This window comes from Camelina sativa, chromosome 11, assembly GCF_030686135.1.
Source record: "Camelina sativa cultivar CO46 ecotype springtype chromosome 11, ASM3068613v1".
Lineage (NCBI taxonomy): Eukaryota > Viridiplantae > Streptophyta > Magnoliopsida > Brassicales > Brassicaceae > Camelina > Camelina sativa.
This window is the reverse complement of record NC_141890.1, coordinates 3,299,776-3,318,259: the sequence shown is the minus strand read 5'-3', so window position 1 is coordinate 3,318,259 and position 18,484 is coordinate 3,299,776. Positions and strand designations below refer to the sequence as shown.

Below are 18,484 nucleotides of genomic sequence, written 5' to 3'. Positions count from 1 at the left end.
AAAAAAAAAAACTAATTTAGTTTGTCACTTCAAAAGTAATATTTTCAATTTGGAATATTATGTGTGAGTGTTGAGTTATATCAACAAAACAATCAAAATGTGTAAGTTTAAATTTTGATTGAGCCACTTGGTATTCCTTTTCTTTTAAGTCAAAAATAAATTAAAATATTTATTTATAATTAACCCACTTTTAAAGGCATTTAACTCCATTTAACTCTACATTTAACTCAAATGTAACTCCTACCCAATAATTTTATATTCATTCCTCCAACTAATATATTTATCTTTCAAGAAAAAATGTTTTTGGTAAAATTTTAATATTTTTTAATTATTTTAATTGCTTTAAACTTTGAAATGAGGAATATTCTATATACAATAATTTTATACGTATACTAAATTTTTTGATAATTTTATTTGATTCCATTTTACTATACTACAGTCTTATGTTTACATGGTCATTAAGAAAAAATCTTTAAATCAATGTTTAACCTCTATAAAACATGATCATAAACATAGATTCTCTCATATTAGGAAAATGTTTAAATTTCTATATTATTATTTATATTAATATAGCTAATCAATTTGTAATAATTTTTTTGTAGAATTGGTTAATTTTTTATTTATAAAAAAGTTTATATATTTTAATTTTTGTATAATAAATAATCATACCAAAAAATTGTTGATAGGAGTGTTATTTTGAGAAATTGCTATAATTTTTTTTGAGATTCATACATTAGTATAACTTTTTTGAGATTATACATTAGTAAAACAATATTTTAGTTTAAGAAAATTTAAGAAATATAATCAAAACTATTATGCCTACAACCACGCATTGCATGGACTAATTACCTAGTAAATAAATAAAATACACGTAAAGAATTCAATATTGATAAATTCATTACAATACATAGGCTTATTAGACTTTAAAAGCATGTGCATTCGGAATTTTCTCATGAGAACGATTCTTAAATGAGAATTTTTGAAAAACTTTCTTTCTTGTTTTGAGAAACTTTTATAATAAAAAATTATTATTTTTTATTTTATTAATATTTTGGTTAATGAAAAATTTGGTGAGAGACTAACGAATGCACATGACCTAAGAACCCAACCCAACGATGCTCATGAATCATGATTAGTCCTTGGGGTTTCCGCCGACACGGCTATACCATATATAGACTAATAACGACAAAACATACCATATTCTTGACTAAAAATCAAACTACTAGGGTAGTTTTTTACTTTGCTTCTTAAACACGAATGGTAAAAGAGGATGGTTGACTGTGTAAGGAGGAGACATCAGAAGTCAGCTTAAAGCTGTGAGACACTTCTGAATTGGTGAGAGGATGAGCAATCTTGACATCATAGTCACCATGGAAGAGTGAAGCTTCAAAGAATCCATCAGCATCACTGACACCTGTGGTTTGTCTGCGGAAGCCTCCCCATTCATGCAATAGTTTGTCCACGACGTCTCCGGTGGCTAGGTTGTTGAAGTTTCCATCGGTGAGGCCCATTCTGTAGCAACCTGATGGAGAATAACCTGCCCACGTCACTATTCCCTTCACTTCCGGATGTGCGTGGGCTTCCCTTAGGACTTGCTCAAAATACGTGGCCTGCAAGAAAGCTCAAGATCAGACATATATAGAAGTGCTCATAAGAAACAGAGTAGGACCGGGTGGGACTTTTGTTAACCATAAGAGGATATTAATTACCTGAACATCTGGAGGAGCTTCTACGTCGACCTCAGTAAGCCATATAGGCAAACCAGTGGAACCAATAGTGTCAAGAGCTGATCTCATATAGGGAATGTTAGGAGTCTTGAAATGAGATTCAAGTCCGATCCCTAGGGATATGTTACCGCGAACTCGGATAGATTTAAGCTCCCTAAGCTTCTCCAAATACCTTGCTGGGCTAGAATCTGAATCCCTTGGTTCCTCTAACGTATTATATTCATTCATAAACTTGGTGCTAGTTGGATCCAATGCTTGCACCATCGCATAGATGTTATGAGAAGCTTTAGGACCCATCCTGTTCTCAAAGAAGGACCAATGAAGATTCTCATTCACAACGTCCCAACTCATAACCTGGCCTTTGTATCGAGACACCACAGAGATGATCCTTTGTTTCACAGCTTCGTAGAATTCACGACCAGAGAGAGAATCCAGCCATTGAAGTTGATACTTAGGGTCGTTCCATACTATATTGTGGCCACGTACAGCGATCCTATGCTCCTTGAAGAAACTCAACATTGCGTCAGCGGTAGAGTAATCCTCTTTGCCTCTTATATTTTCGGTGCTGTACCATTTCATCTCGTTTGCGAAAGTTGTCACTGTGAACCTTTGAGTGAACCAGTTTTGGTATGCTTCGTTCTCAAGTATGTTCTTTTCTACCTCACACCCGAATGGGAATCCGAGTTTATTCTGTTCTATGGAAATGGTTGCTTCTGGTATTGGCTCGCCTTTGCTGTTCACGGCTCTGATTCTCACGGTTTTTTTTCTCTCCTTCTGAATGCTCTGCTCGTGGTGAGAGTTCCACTCTTCTTGTGTAAATGGTTGCAATGAGACGCTATCAACCCAAATCTCAACCGTTGTATCCTCGCTCTACACATGAACAATGAAACAGGACTCAGCATGGTTGAGAGATAAACTCGCCAAATGTAGAAACTTGGCATCTTATGAAAATCTATAAACAATTGGAGCAATGAAGCAGATACCTCAAAGTAGAGTTCGGCAGGTCCAGATTCATCAACAGTGAGACCACCCTTGAGCATGGACCAGCACTTGGATTCAGCAACAACTGAACCAGCATGCTTATATTCACCGTTCTTCTTGAAAATAGCTTTCACAGGAGCCTTTCCTTTGCTTACTTGTAACCAAGCTACGAGGAACATAAAAGACATTAGATTATAATTGGCACAAGGCTTATAAAAACTCTAAAGAGAAAGTGTTATTTTACCAGAGAAAGTGTAGTGAAGTCCTTTTTCCAAATAAACCTTTTGTGAGACACTGTCATAAGGTTGTCTCCGGTCTCGTGCAACAACAAAATTATGGTTTCCAATCTCTCTGAAGTCTACTTTTGCGTTTCCGAACGGTGTCCAGCCTAGAGAACCATCTCGTAGGTCAGGGTTTACGATGATTCCTCCATTGTACTGTGGTTTTAAAGGGATCTCTAGACACTGCACCAAAACAAAAGTATATATCAACTATTAGAACAAGGATTACAGCGAACATGTCTGATAAATAAACAGAGCATTGCTTGCCTCTATGGTTGCAGAATAATCATACGGCACGACTTTTGATTCACTCCCTGCAAATATTTTCATGTAAAAAACGTTATTACTTTTTGTTTGTTTCCTCTCCTTGACAAAAATAAGAAATCATTAAAGAAGATGGAGAACAACTTGATAGAGCAAGGCTGCATAGGACAACAAGAAATAGCAGGCGCTTCATAGTGGAATCAAAAGAACAAACCGATGATGATGATGATGAAGGAAATGCAAATTTCCTAAGTTCTTTTGTGTAAAATTTTCATTGTGATTATATAGTGGAAATCTTTGCTATTCTTGATGATCTTGATATAATTCTTTAACTAAAACATGGTTTAGTTTTAGGCGTAAAAGAAAAGCTTTACTAGTATGAACTTTTTACCATCCTAGTTTTGGAAACCAAATAAGTTCAATATATTATCTATAGCTATTAATAGAAACAGCATATTAAAGGGATAATCTAATATTCCAAGTGAATTTAGTTTTGATGAGATTTTTAATGATTTTGATAATTTTAGGGAAGTTGATATGATTTATTGTAAAATTCTTTCAAATTCCACCTAAAACTGTGAGATTTAGAATTCTGTATTTTTAACTATATAAATCCTCTCAAATGCTCCAGAATCCCTAAAAATTATTGAAATCCAAATCCACAAACTGTTTTGAATAATAATGGTATGATAATCCACAAACTGTTTTGAATAACAATATATTCTATGATAGATTTTTAAATCATTAGTTCAATAACAATGAATTTAAATTTTTTTTTTTAAATTCATGATTGGATGGATAATTATTTGAATACACCCCTAAATGTCAGAAGAAATTCAACTATCACCGATTTACAGATGCAAAATACTGAAAAACATATATAGTCATTAATTAGCTTAAACGAATAAACCTTTAGCAAAAAAAAAAAAAAAAAAGCAAATTAACAAACAAATATAGTCAATAATCTTTACAACTTTTACAAGAACCAAAGCCTAAAGAGGAAAACTAGCTTAAAATCTAACGGCAAACATATTATCACAACTTTTTTACATCTTTTACAAGATCAAAAATCTTACAATGGTTTTCACTAGAAAGAGACCACCAAGACTATCTATACAGTATAGTGGCCCAATATTGTAAGATTTCTGGTCACTCAACTACAAGCTTCGGGATGTGTTTCAACTGTCAACAATTTCGTGTTACGATGATACGATCTATAATATAGAGATTGCATATGATAAATATAAAGCAAAGATATTATAAATTTATAAGCAAAATAGTCAAACAAGGTAATTCATTGATTCAACAGCTAAAAAGGCTTGTCAGATTAGTTCAATGCAGATAAATCCATTACAAGATAAAAAAAGCTTAAAGTTTGAAAACCCCAAAAGACACGATGCTCCTGTGGATCATCAACGGTACTGCAAAGGAAGGGAAAAAAAAACAATGCAAGATGAATTAAATAAACATTCCAAAGAAAATGAGACACACAATAACCGAAAGATCATCAACACATTATTTACCTTAATGAAACCGATTTCCTTGGCGTTGCTACGGAAGCACTGTCTGCAGCAGTTGAGACCATACTTGCGGATTAATCCATGCGAGTTTCCACACACACGGCTACACAAACAACAACAATATCCCAACCTTTTATCATTAGATTCACAAGATTCATTCTATATTTACAGACAAGAAAAAAGAGCATTTGATTTGGTTTAAAAAGGATTACAAAGCAATGTTAAACCAAGTGTAAAAAAAAAGAATCAACAACTCTCTAACAGTTCAACTCAAGACAGAGAGTAACATTGTCAAATTTTTCGTTTTCATCATGGAAACCAATAACATTACATCATTATGCAGCGATTTACATAAAACGTTTTTCCCTTTTAGATTAATGGGAATTTAAACTATGCTTTTCTAAGCTAAAGCTTTAAACATGATCTTCATAAATGAGCTCAGAACAAGATTTGATACTCTGCTTTACCCAACCTAAACAACATATTTAATATCTTAAACAAAGTTTCACATACTCAACAAGAATCAGACTCAGAGAAAAATTTCCTCAATTAACAAGAATCAGAGACATGAATAGAGGTCTATCTAAGGCAAACCGGATTGATTTCTCAGAACTAAAACAAATTTTAGAAAACGAGAGATGGGAGAAGAAGATAAATGAACAATACCAGGTGCGAGACCCCGGACCATATTTCTTCGGATGTGAATTCCACACGTTGGAATGACCCATGATCGATCGTCCACTGCTCTGCTCACTGTTGAAAGAGATGTGCGGCGACGGCGTGAGAGTGAGAGAGAGACGATAAATGACCAAAAAAACTATAAACCCTAGTAATTTGTGGTCTTAAAAGTGTAGTATACGGGCCTTCTATAAATGGGCCGAATCACAAGCCTTATCTAGACAGCTAGCCCATTCTTAATTCACCCCTTCTTAATTCTTTCAAAGTTCAACATATCTTATGTTTAAAGGGATGGTTATCTCTAGCCCTGGGCTTTCGGGTACTTGGGTCGGGTTCAAGTAGGAACCGATCGGGTTCGGTTTTTTTGGGTAGAGGAGTTTAGGATCCAATAGGGTAAATAGAAAATATTGGTTCGGGTTCAGTTCGGGTCTTACCGGGTTCGGGTCAGTTCGGGTCTAAAATTTCAGAACCTATAAATACCCAAAAAAATCGGATATCAATCGGGTTCGGGCATTTTGTATCCGATTACCCAAATTTTTACCCGATTACCCGAAATACCCGGTTTTTTACCCGATTATCCGAAAATTTTAAAACTTAATATTAAGAAAAACACTTTATAAATTTAAGTTTTAAAAGTTTTGGTTAAATTTTTGAATATATAGCTAAACATGTCAGTATAATTTTGGTTATTTTGAGTATTTTAATCTAGAAAAAAAATATTTTTAAATTTTAACCTATAGTTTTGAATAACTATGCTATAAAAGAACAAATTATAACTAATATATTATGTATATTATTTTATTTCGGGTATGTCGGGTACCCATTCGGTTCTCGGTTCAGTCTCGGTTTTCAGGTTTTGGAGATTAGGACCCAATAGAGTATTTTACCGGTTCCGGGTTCGGATTCGGATCCATATTTTCGGGTCGGTTCCGGTTCGGATTTTCGGTTCCGGTTTTTTCGCCCAGGCCTAGTTATCTCTATCAATATCATAGATACAATGAGAGAGAGAAGGAGAACTCAACATATTTATATGCCATTCTGAATATCAATCAAACTCACAATCCTCAGTTCACTTTCTACATATGTTTCCCTCAAAATCAGAAAATCTCATCAACAGAAGTTCACTAAAGTAGTGGTAAAGTGGTAAAAGAGTAGATCAGTTCCTAGGCAGGACTTTTGAGCATGTTGTCCTCACTTGACCTAGGGGACCAGTCAATACATGATAACTTGATAGTTTCATCATCGACATGGCAAAATCTCTGCGGAACAAGGACGGATCAGAAGCATACGCTCTCACCCACAACTCAGTCTCTTCACTACCCATTAGTTGCTGATCAGAAAACAGCAAGCCTTTCTTCTCCATCAGTCTCTTGTAGTAGCGTGTTCCAAAATTTTCATCACCTCCTTCATTGTTGTAGCTCAAGTCGATCACTCCATCATTACTGCTTCCTGAGCTCATACCGTAGCTGTTTCTGGAATCTGATGCAGGTAAGGACGGTACTAAACCAGGGGATGCAGATGGAGATGAAGCTGAGACAGAGAAGGGGCATTTCGTTTTCAGTTCTTGGACGAACCCTGGATTGACATCAGGGTCAGGCTTCCCGGTTCCTGAGAAGTTGTACAGGCGGTTCTCAAAAAATGTGCAGTGGGTAATGCCTATGCTGTGTGCACCTGCATTAGGAACAGTCACAAGAAAAGAATCATTAGCAACAGGCAGAACAAACGAATCATGTCACAAAGAGCAGTTAAGCATTTCCAAGATGTCACAAGAGTTAAGCATTTCCAAGATGTCACAACCAGATTTAGCTATGAAAAGAGAGATGTTGACATTTAGAAGTGAGAAACTACCGAATAAGCTGACGGTTTCTCTCTCGCTGAATCCTCTGGAAGCAAACCTCGCAATAATCACAGAGAGAATAGCTTGTGGTCCAGGAAGCTCGTCTTCCGCAATTTTCTTGAAGGCCATTGGACTGTCTTTTCTTCCAGTCTACAGAGGATAAAATGGACCACCAGCCTGAGAGTTTACAAAGACATGAGTAAGCGTTGCATCTAAAAATATCAACATGGAGAAACCAGAAGAGTGAGCTAGAGAGTCGAGATATACCACAAGGACTGCTTCTCTAGCAGCCAAGACAAGAAGGTCAGCACAGGAAACAACTCCAGGGCAAACAGTCTCCAGCTCAGACTTAATGGCGTCAATCACATCAAACCCTTTCAAAGACAGGTTTGGAGATGCTTCTTTCTCAGAAGTATTTGATTCATCAACGTCTAGAAGGACTGATGCATCACATCCCTGTAGCACAAATACACAAATCCCCAATTGCAACATGAGCAAACTCCAAGAAACGCTAAAGAAAACATAGAATCTGATTCGCAAAGGATAACATCAAATCAGAGTATGGAAACACACACAAATTTCTGCAAATCCATAGCCAAAGATTGAGAAAATTAACCGCCTGATTAAAACAACATGATTCCAATTACAGAGATGAACCTTAAAATCTGAAACAGAGAGATCACGATACAACACTCACGAAACAAGATCCCAAACAATCATCAACAACAGATCTATCGTAGATTAAGGGAAATCCAAAAAAAATCAGAAAAATCTCAGACCTCGATGAAGCAATCGTGAAAGAGGAGACGGATGAGAGAAGGAGCAACGCTGGGTTTGACATCGGAGATATCTCTGATGGATTTAGCGATGATTTTCTCGGCGGAAGGGCAAGATTCACGGTAGTAATCGTAGTGGAGGGAGGAAGACCGATCGATATCTTCAGCGACGGACATGAACATGAAATCATCGTCGAAGAAAGGCTTCTCGGAAACCTTGCCGCCGCCGGTACGATTCGCCGTGAAATTGCCGTTTCCAAACTCGATGCGGTAAATCGCGATGTAGATGCTCAGAGCGATGATGGAGCAAGTGAGTAAAACGATCTTGTAGTCTCCGAGATACTTCATTCTCGACTCTTCTTCTGATGTTGTTCGTCGTCTGCGATTGTGAATTTGAGATTTGTGAAGTTCTCTCTGGGGAAGTGAGATTGGGGATGATGATTGTGAGCTAAAGGAGTGAAAGAAGCGGGAAGTTAAGTGGAATTGACGGTTATACCCTCCGTGTCCCACGTGTAGTCGGTTCGGCGTTTGTTAGAGACGGTTAAGTTTTTGTGGTAGTGTGGTACAGTCGAAAATCGAATCGTACCGTTTGCGAGGGAGCTGTAATCTAGTGTTTCTCGAACACCGTACATATCATACTCCCGTATATTATAAAAGGTGTGTATCTCTAATTGAAGACTATATAGAGTAGAGATTTTCACGAAATATTTAGTATATGGGATCAGTCGATTAATCATTATTTGTAGGATCGGTAAAAAATATCTTGAAATTTTAAGTCTTTTTTACGGTGCAAAAATTCAACCAAGCGATGGATAGTCTTGACATCAAAATTGGTTGGAGCATTCATAGACTTATAGTCATCAAGGTGATCACATATCAAATTTGGTAACTTTGTATTGATGATTGTTGATCATTAGTGTACTTGGATATGTTACATATTTATATTGAACTTGTACTTGTTGTTGGTCCGATAAAATCTCAAAGTAGAAAAGAGTATTAAGAATTATGTAGCCAGATATATTTGTTGCTTATGAATATGGAAGGGGTTTTTATGAACTGTCATTTCAATAGTTATTTGATTGATTCTTGTAGTTATTATTTATCGAATTGAGTATATTTTAGTGAAGGGCTCTCAACCTTGAGCTTATTATTCCAGATTTTAATTAATATAAATATATGTAGAACTTGGAGAAGAAGAAAAAAACGATATGAGAAAAGTATAGAATATAGAGGGAGAAACAGTCGTCATTTATGGGCTTTGGTGTCAAACTATGAAATTGTATAACTTACACTATTTATTATATGATATTATCGACCGATCTTAATTTATATAAAATTTCTACACTTTATTTTAATTTTCTTGAGTAATCAAATTGTAGGAATTAAGACCTGTTCTTACTAATCAGTAATGCTATATATATATATATATATATATATATATAATTGTAAAAGAAAAAAGTAATCAACAAACTAATAATTTTCTGTAGCTGTTACCATCAAAACATAATTCAACCGGTTGACAAAACAATATAAAAGAATATAAGAGTACCATGAACCTTAGTCAACCAGTAATTTAAGATGTGGCCAAAAGCCAAAGTCAAAACCTATTTTAATAACTATCACGTCAATTTCACAACTTCTTATAGTCAATTTTACGATTTTGCAACTAACATATGTATTTGTTATATTGATATAACTTATATCTATCAATCTATGTGTCCTAATTGAACTATACTACCTATTATAATATAGTTTAACTTACATTTAAAAAGGGTACTAGTTTGTTTAGTTTTTGCTCCAACAATTTACTTTACTGGCTTCGATTGGTAAACAAAACTCATGGTGTGGTAAACATTTTTAAGGCGGTCAAGAGATAGTAATACAACTAAATAAATAAAAACTAAGATAAATAAGATGTGGACTTAAACGGATCGCTCTAATTCTCTCTGAGACACGATAATCGAGACGCCGTTATTATTACCTTCCTCCGATATCGGTAGAGCTCCGGCTCGCTAACGTCGGGATCTCTCAATCTCTTCGCTCCTTTACTTCTTTTTTATTCCCTTAGTTTCATCATTCAAGCTTTTTTCCCCTTTTGTTGTCTTTTTTTTGTTCCCCGACCAAACCTCGACACCCACCCTAGAGCTAGACGAAGGCCTGATCTTGTGTCCCTACAGAAGGATATGGAGTCCGGCGAACCCCATCCTCATCTATTCTCGCACAGCCTTACCGTTGACGGTACCAAAGTCCTTGTGTTTCTCTTTTCCCTAATCCAGATTGTGTTTCGCCATTGAAGTCTCCTCTTCCCCAACGGTACCTATGTCGATGTGTGGCGAGGAATCTTCAAGTGTCATGAACTGTCTCCGTTTTTGGACCCCCGTCCCTAAGATCTGTCACACTATGAGCTTGGCAGACCCATGTCAACTCCCTTGGCCATCCCCAAAGTCTTTTGGATCTCTGCGGATGAGCTCAGGACTTGAACTTGGATTGCTAGCATCCCAATTGGTCTTGCCCAAACTCCGAAATCCCAAGTCTACTCTATCTATCCTTACTGTTATCTAGTAAACAGTTCTTTTGTTTGATGGTTGAACTCGGTGTCCGAAGACTGCATCTGAGAATCCACTTACCTAGAATGATTTGTAGTAACAAAATGTATGATAGTTCCTTGGTCCTTGCTCAAGTTGTGACTTTGTTTGTTAACTGGAAGAATCAAATCCCTTGTATCCCTATGCTAACTAGCGTTTCTAGTTCTCAACATCATCCCATCAACCGTACCAGTTTGGTGTTAACAACAACCCAACAGACCAAGCCTCATTCACATTTATCATTGTCAAACCGGTTGCATACTCTGTGTGGATTTCTTGATCTATTTGGCAAAGGGCGCCATATGAGAGAGAACCCACCTGTACTGCTACGTTTTGACATATCTTCTTGGCTCAATTTGGTCTTTGCTTCCCTTGCTTGTGCTATTTGTGAAGTTCTGCTGCTCTATGGTCTATTTCCCTGTACCTCAATGTTGACATCCGACGATCTTCAGCAAACCACTCTCAGCACCATCACCATCATTCGGGCTACAGCCCACCGAATCCCTGCCATTGCATTGCTTCTGCTAATGCTCCTCGCTCCGGTGAGACCTTTGGGTCTGATTCCTCTACCAACGTCACAATGTCTTAAGACCGTGACCACCTTGTCTTCTGTCGAATCTTTCGATGCTGATCAATCTAGCAACCGTGACCTCACATGTCTCAAGCCGCTTCTTAGCGTTTGTTTCACAACTCTCTCGAACTTTTGCTTGATATTATATATTTTTTTGCTTATGGCTTTGGGGAAAACCTTTGTTTGTAATCTTTTAAACCTTTGGAATTTGTTTCTCTCTTTCTATAATGTTTCTGTTTGACTAAATGGAAGCTTCAGTTTGTCAAAAAAAAAAAAAAAAGAAGATGTAGTACAAATTGCAAACAGAAACAAACTTTTCAAGTTAGCCGTTTAAAGTTTGAATAGATTAAAGTTGTATAATAGTGTACTAATTTTTCAATAATTTTTATATATATATATATATATATATATATATTTTGGAACAACCTCAATAATTTATAATTAAGTAGAAATAAATTCAAATATCTGATATTGGTTGCCATGAATATGATTGATTGCGATTATATTCTAGTGGGAAAAGTTGGATATGCTATTCTAGTCATTTTAATATATTTTGGGCTACTATACAGAAATTTTAAAAACTCATTCAATATCTTTTTATATCATATATTCGAACTCTTGGCAAGGTATAATTAATTTTTTATTTATATCTATATAAAATAAGATGGTCTAAACACAGCTATTGCATGGGAACAATTCTATTTTATTTACAAAAATCCGACTGTGGGAAATCAACTGAATATTCCATTGTAAATTATAAACAATACATAAACAATGAATTGGTCTTAATTATTCATGAATACGTGTGAGAATGAACATTTAATTTTGCGGCCGAAGCTTAGAAGTTGCCATACTTCATCCTTATTACAAATGTTCGTGAAGTGAGTGCTTTGATTAATTGTGCATTTTGTTTTCACATCACAGCTTTTTGTGTAAAAATAGGTTTTTAATCCTAGACAAATTTCGTTGTAATTTTCTATGGATCGGAATGAACTTAACGTCAAGGAAAAAAAAACGAAAATACAGCTCGAATAGTAAATATCACACAGTAGATATTTCAACAGTAAATATGAAATCATAATGTCGTACACTAAATTTGAGTAAATTAAATTTAATGAAATATTTCTTTAATCTAAGTTACTTTCTAAAGTTATACGCACATATTCAAATATTTGCCAAACATCGGTTTTTTTTTTTTAACATCTGATTTTATTAACTTGAATCAGAAAATACATAGTTATTCATGAACATACATATACAACCAATAGTAAAATAAAACAAAATAATCGAAAAAGTAAAATTACACGCAGCTTCCTTTACTAAGTAAGACTTATACGCTAACAGAGTAATAAATCTGTTATTTTCCTTCTTCGTCTTCGTCTTCGATCTTCTTTTTCTGGTTATCATCTTTTTGATGAAACTCTAATAATTTCTTCAAAAATCAGTAGTTGCAATATATCTGTTACATCGCAAACCATATACATATTGCCATCTCTTGTACCAAGAAATGAAAGCCTCCAATATCAGTGTGTCTCTCCAACATCCATATAATTGTTGCACTGGTTCTATTTTGGAATACCATATATGGTAAATTACTAACCTCGTGTGCACTGATAATGGAGGGAAGTACGATTCCAAAACCAAGATCTCGTACTATTCTCCATGGTGGTTTCCACGGTGGTTTCTTCCAAAGCAAAGCCGTTAGGATTTGCCCCTGAAATTGCATAAGTATGAAACAACGGCCAATGGAATATGAATTCATGGGAAAGACAACGCCGGATGTAACCGGAAGAACACCGCCAATGGTTAGACGAGTAAACGAATCATCATCGAACGGAAGATAACACCTCTGTTGAGAGGGACAATGGACGAGAGAAAAATTTATCCATATTTGCTTCTTCTTCTTCCAAGTCGAAGTTGAAATAGTTCTCCAAATTTCTGAAATATTTTGATAGATTTTGATATCTGAAATTTTGGGGAAAAAAAGGTTTTGATTGGTAAAAGGGAAGCAAATGGAATCAATTCGTTTAAGGTGATTCTCAACGAATTACTCCGTTGGGAATATATCGGTTTATATCTCTTCATTCGTTAGGTATTCTTTTAATATTAATTTGACAACATCATATTAAATAAATGGTGATCACACATTGAGTTGAAGACAATCAGACGCCGACAACAAGAAACATCAATATCTAAAAAGTGATGAAACTATCGCTTATAACTCAATTGAAAAGATGATCATAAGAATTGGAATGTGAGACAAAAAGAAAGTATATAAAAAAATCGAATGTGACTCTCCATTTCTCTCATATTGAACATCGATCGTACGAGAAATTATAATCGAACTCGTCCGAAGGCGGAGAATATTAAAAAAGGAAAAGAATATTACATTTTTTAATTGGGTATATATAAGAGAAAAAAAAATCCAACTAAAATCACAAATGTGCTTTATTCATCTCGGTGAGCTGAGACCAATGTCCATTCCGTTGAAAGCAATCGGCGCATACATCCATAAATCATCAGAGCTCAATAACTGCATGCGAAGTATTAGTTAGATCATTTTCATATACATAACACATGCATGACTGTACAAAAAAGTTTATTTGCAACCTTAATTTGGAGTTGCAAAAATTTGACGTAATGAACAGCTTCCTCAAGCATCGTACTGATATCAACCTGTTACGTATTTGAGAAATTATCCTTGTTAAGAATTTTTTTATTAAAAACATAGTCTAAAGTAAAATTGCATGTAAAGCATGCACGTTTAACGTTTGCATGACCTTTTTTTTTACCTTTGTTCCATTAGGGACGAGATTTTGTAAGATCCTTAGTCTCTCGTTAATCCTTTCTCTTCTTTTCTGCAAAACAAAATGAACACTCGGATTAATTTTATATTACACAAATGAAACATAATTTTAATTTTTGACATTTTATTGTGGTAAAGAAAAAAACTATTTGGGAAATTCTAAACTTTCTAGTTAAGAATTTATAATATAAAAAATTACCCTTGCGTAAAGGCTTTGAGGGTCGGTGGCTGCACCACGACTGGCTCTTGTTTTGCCATTGAGGTTGAGGGCCTTTGAGGGATCTTCTTCTTTGGAAGAGGAGTCTTCTCCTCCACCGTCTTGATCAGCATAGTTCGATTCTTCCTCCGAACAGAAAGTGGTGCTCGAGTTCTGTCTGCTCATCATTGCCCCATTCTTTTTTTTCTTCAACTTCTCTTCTTCTTCCCCTTCTCCCCCATTGTTATCCCCACTTATATCTATGCTCTTTTGTCCTTTCTTATTCACTCTTGCTCTCTTGTTTTTCTGAGTCCATAGCAAAACCGTTTATAAATTAGGTAACTAATTAAGAACTCTCTAACTAATTTTGTCTCTCTAACTTGACAATGGGTTAGGGACTTAAAACCGATAAATAACTTACGTCGGTAGATGTGGCACGGGATCTCTTTTTGGAGCCCGTGAGGGATTTTTGATGATCAGTAGTAGTCACAGACATCTCAGATTGCAACAAGCTTTCCTCATCATTGCGGTTCTCCACTACGGTTTCCAAAGGCAAAATAGTCTTTCCAGAAGAGTATTTCTCGACGTCACACTCACTTGTCTCCTCACCAACAAGGTAAGAGTTTGTGTTGATGGTCACATCTTCCATCCCAAAGTCCATTGTCCCATTTTGGTTTTCTTCAGCGGCGGGAGGAACCACGGTGTAGTATCCGCTGTTCCCAGCGCTGTAACTGCTGCTCTCCTGAGAGAAACAGAAGCTACCGGCCTCGGACACGAGGCTAAGGTGGTTTTGATGAGAACCAAGGTTCCAATACAAGCCTTGGTGGTCACCACCGGCTGTGCCAGAGGATGATCCCGTGCCAGGATGATCATAGGAGGCAAGGAGCTGGTTCATGAAATCGGCCTCCTCGGTTGCGTAAGTGTACATTCCTCCGAGGTTGTTGCTCCATTCTCCCATGGCTTCCATTTTTCTTTTTATGGTTAATTAAGAGATTAGTCTTAATTAAGAACGTTAGTTTTTTTTTTGTGTGTGTTGGAAGTCTTGTGAGAGAAGTGAGGGAATGATGGGGAGGAGTTGGGAAGTATATATAGAGAACATGAGAGTTAGTGGATAAATGTCAACACAAATGACACCAGTTACAATCATCTTTCTAATTTAAATTTATAAATAACCAAGTCTGGGGATACCATTAGATATTGACAGCTAATTATTGTGGGCTCTACAACTTGGTCATCAAACATAAGTTATATATTTCCGTTTGTCGTATATGACTCTGCATTTCCGTTTGTTCATTACTTAACATATACTATATGCTAAGTATAAGGTTTTTTTATTAAAAACTATAGTTGGATGATATATTAATTCATGACCAATATGACAAATGGTGAGACATGATGTTGTGGTGGTATTCACAACATCTTGGGATAAAATATGGAGGAGCTCATTAGATTTCTCGACTTCGCGATGTCGAATATATTTTAGTTAGCATGCATTAGGTTTCCGTTTTACTAATGCGTTCGACTATAGTAAGACCCCATATGCTTTCTAACTGCGTCAATCCCTAGAGTTTTAATGTTAAGAGTATAGTATCGGTTGAATACAATTACCCCTTCAAAAAACTACATATATATGATACCTATGAACATTTACTTTCCCTCGAAGGACATATATAGTTCGGTTCCCATACAGTTCAACCTGCCATGATACAAGATTTTTTCCTTATTTTAATAGTAAAGTAGTTTTTTTCTCCAATATTCTACATATCTTCAGAATATTCCTATTTATCGATAAAATATAGGTGTATTATATCTTAATCAAAAATTCTGCATAATGATATATACAACGTATTAAATAATTTTCACTTTACAAAACTAACAAATAATCGATAAACTTTTGAGTCTAATTAATAGTGGATACACGTAGTTGCCTATACGATTTCTAAAGAAACAAACTATATAACTAGAATTACCTATTCCTAAACATTAGGAAAGATAGAGAAATATGTACATATCTCTTTTCTACTTTTACATTTTTTGTTTTTTAATATGTTTGTTGTCAGCTGTGTTTTCCCGAATGATTTAAAATCATGCATAATCTAACTCTATGGAGCTAGACGGCTAGATATATGATTCTCGTCTATCGATGATTTAAATCATGTTAAACTAACCTTGAACCAATCAATATTAGTGGATTCGTACGAGAGAAATGATTGCGTTTGTCAATTTGGGTATCCTCCTGACGATACTCTTGCCAATTGTATGTTTTATATTATGGAGTATATATCAAAACCGCAATAAAATAAAGAACAGAATATTTCGACAATAAGCGCAATTCACTTTTAGGTCAAGTTGATGCAAAATTAGAAGCTACATTTTGGAAACCGTGTAATAGTGATTTAAAAACTGCCATGGCCTTTTCGCATAATTGTAATTAATAAATTAAGTTTAGCTACGTATTTTTCTTTGCTTTTGTTCTTATGATATTTATTTGTTCCTACTATCCTTTTCATTTAGTATAGAGTGCTTATAATGAAACTCTAAGAATTCTCAATCTAATTTATAAATGCAATCAAGTAACTAAAAGCTCTTCCAACTAATTTAGACAGTTTTTTGTACACAAAATTTGATTACATAGAACATTGATCACATCAAAAGTAATTCATTATATATTATCTAAACATATCGAGAGTTCAGTTTTTTTGCTTAGGTTGTCAAGTTCCAAGGATAAATAACTTTGCAGCAGACAAGAGGGTTTATGAGAGAGAGAGAGAGAGAGAGAGAGAGAGAGATGTGAAGTGGAGAATCAAGAGACCTGGTTGTTGAACGTGACAGTTTTTGTGTCATAATAATGTTTTTAAAACGAGAGAAAAAGGAATTGAAACTGTGAGTTATTTGGATTAACTAAATAGAGTAATAATTGATTAGGTTGAGTCAACCACTGGACGGCCGGCAGATCGTGCGCGTGGAAAGTCCAAATGCTCATAAGCCATTCTTATTATAAGGAAGGAAAAAAACACACTCTCTTTCAGTTAATGTCTCTTTTCAAACCCCAAATAAATTTTAATCTCTTGTTTATAAGATTCGAGAAAGTAAAATTTAAAGTATTTAAAATTTTAAGTTAGTTGACAAAAAAAATTAAGTATTATTACAAAGGTGGATTAAGAATAACATCTTGTGTAAATGGAACACTCTGGCCATATTTGATGAATTACAGTATATTCTCCACAACTAACTACACTTATAACAATGGTGTAATTGATATTTACTATGTGATTTTCAAATCAAATCTTGCTCAAAGGTTTTAAAGAACTCTCTTTTCTTTATTGATTTAGAAACTCTCTTAAAACTAAACCAAAACCTCTAAGTCTCTTATAGAACAACTCTTCATAGACACTTGCTTATATAGAGATTAGCGTCTCCTAATCCTATATGGAATACAAAGCCTTATCTAAATTTCTTTGGACTTATCTAGACTTCTTATTTTGTATTCATCATTATCTCTTTAAGCTACTCCTTAAGAGATAACTCCTTCAAGCAATAGGAATTATCCAACATTCACCCTCTTAGTTTCAGCTTGAACTTCAGGAGACTCGATTGCTTCCACTCCGATGAGACTGGGCATTTCAGTGAACTTGATTCTTCCCAATGGTTTGGTGAGTATGTCCGTCTTCTGTTCCATGCCTGGTACATGCTCAACTTCAATCTGCTCACTCTCCACGCATTCACGAATGAAGTGAAACTTCTTGAGAATGTGCTTGCTCCTCCCATGGAAAACCGGGTTCTTGGTCAAGGCTATGGCTGATCTGTTGTCAATCCTTAGTGTGATCTTCTCTTCTTCACTTTAGATTTCCTGTAACAACTCCTTAAGCCATATAGCTTGTTTTGTTGCTTCGGTGGCTGCCATGAATTCTGCTTCACATGAGGAGAGTGCAACCGTAGGCTGCTTCTGCGACGTCCATGTGATTGGTGCTGATCCTAGACAAAACAAGTGTCTAGATGTGCTTCTACCATCGTTCACATCAATGTTATGACTACTGTCACTATAGCCAATGACCTTCCTCGATCCAGTTCTCTTGAAAAACAACCCCATGTTTGCCATTCCTTTTATGTACCTTAACACATGCTTCAAGGCTTGACCGTGTGACTTCCTTGGACTCTGTATATAACGGCTAAGAACTCCCACTCAATATGCTAAGTCTGGTCTTGTGTGAACAAGATACCTTAAGCATCTGATTGTTCTTCTATACTCTGTGGCGTCGATC

At 35.5% G+C, this 18,484-nt stretch overlaps 3 protein-coding genes and 1 pseudogene across 4 annotated transcripts; all 4 read right to left on the bottom strand.

The window, feature by feature from the left end:
* Positions 1 to 1,180: 1,180 nt before the first annotated feature.
* Positions 1,181 to 3,446, bottom strand: LOC104721430 (endo-1,4-beta-xylanase 5-like). The gene is made up of 6 exons (XM_019231750.2): positions 3,398 to 3,446; positions 3,257 to 3,303; positions 2,953 to 3,172; positions 2,711 to 2,874; positions 1,710 to 2,597; positions 1,181 to 1,610 (listed from the first exon to the last, which is right to left on the bottom strand). The coding sequence occupies exons 1-6, from the start codon at positions 3,444 to 3,446 to the stop codon at positions 1,248 to 1,250; spliced, it is 1,731 nt and encodes a 576-aa protein (XP_019087295.2). The 3' UTR covers positions 1,181 to 1,247.
* A 1,084-nt stretch (positions 3,447 to 4,530) lies between these two features.
* LOC109127582 (small ribosomal subunit protein uS14z/uS14y/uS14x) lies at positions 4,531 to 5,606 on the bottom strand. Its single transcript, XM_019232529.2, has 3 exons — positions 5,440 to 5,606; positions 4,777 to 4,876; positions 4,531 to 4,674 (listed from the first exon to the last, which is right to left on the bottom strand). The coding sequence occupies exons 1-3, from the start codon at positions 5,499 to 5,501 to the stop codon at positions 4,666 to 4,668; spliced, it is 171 nt and encodes a 56-aa protein (XP_019088074.1). The 5' UTR covers positions 5,502 to 5,606; the 3' UTR covers positions 4,531 to 4,665.
* Positions 5,607 to 6,591: 985 nt separating this feature from the next.
* On the bottom strand, positions 6,592 to 8,587 carry LOC104721429 (putative Peroxidase 48; annotated as a pseudogene). The gene is made up of 4 exons (XR_015570458.1): positions 8,068 to 8,587; positions 7,556 to 7,744; positions 7,300 to 7,465; positions 6,592 to 7,122 (listed from the first exon to the last, which is right to left on the bottom strand). The product of XR_015570458.1 is annotated as a putative Peroxidase 48 (transcript).
* A 4,903-nt stretch (positions 8,588 to 13,490) lies between these two features.
* On the bottom strand, positions 13,491 to 15,277 carry LOC104721428 (transcription factor RSL2). Its single transcript, XM_010439406.2, has 5 exons — positions 14,644 to 15,277; positions 14,226 to 14,528; positions 14,013 to 14,078; positions 13,831 to 13,896; positions 13,491 to 13,753 (listed from the first exon to the last, which is right to left on the bottom strand). Exons 1-5 carry the CDS (start codon positions 15,187 to 15,189, stop codon positions 13,673 to 13,675), a joined length of 1,062 nt encoding a protein of 353 aa, XP_010437708.1. The 5' UTR covers positions 15,190 to 15,277; the 3' UTR covers positions 13,491 to 13,672.
* Positions 15,278 to 18,484: the final 3,207 nt, after the last annotated feature.

Excerpts from the sequence above, each read along its gene's own strand:
- LOC104721428 (XM_010439406.2), bottom strand. The coding sequence starts at position 15,189 with ATGGAAGCCATGGGAGAATGGAGCAACAACCTCGGAGGAATGTACACT. Across the intron at positions 14,529-14,643 it reads CCCGTGCCACATCTACCGAC|AAAAACAAGAGAGCAAGAGT; the intron begins GTAAGTTATTTA and ends CTATGGACTCAG. Across the intron at positions 13,897-14,012 it reads TCGTCCCTAATGGAACAAAG|GTTGATATCAGTACGATGCT; the intron begins GTAAAAAAAAAG and ends AATACGTAACAG.
- LOC109127582 (XM_019232529.2), bottom strand. The coding sequence starts at position 5,501 with ATGGGTCATTCCAACGTGTGGAATTCACATCCGAAGAAATATGGTCCG. Across the intron at positions 4,877-5,439 it reads GGTCCGGGGTCTCGCACCTG|CCGTGTGTGTGGAAACTCGC; the intron begins GTATTGTTCATT and ends TTGTTTGTGTAG.
- LOC104721430 (XM_019231750.2), bottom strand. The coding sequence starts at position 3,446 with ATGAAGCGCCTGCTATTTCTTGTTGTCCTATGCAGCCTTGCTCTATCA. Across the intron at positions 3,173-3,256 it reads ATTATTCTGCAACCATAGAG|TGTCTAGAGATCCCTTTAAA; the intron begins GCAAGCAATGCT and ends GTTTTGGTGCAG. Across the intron at positions 2,598-2,710 it reads CTGCCGAACTCTACTTTGAG|AGCGAGGATACAACGGTTGA; the intron begins GTATCTGCTTCA and ends GTTCATGTGTAG.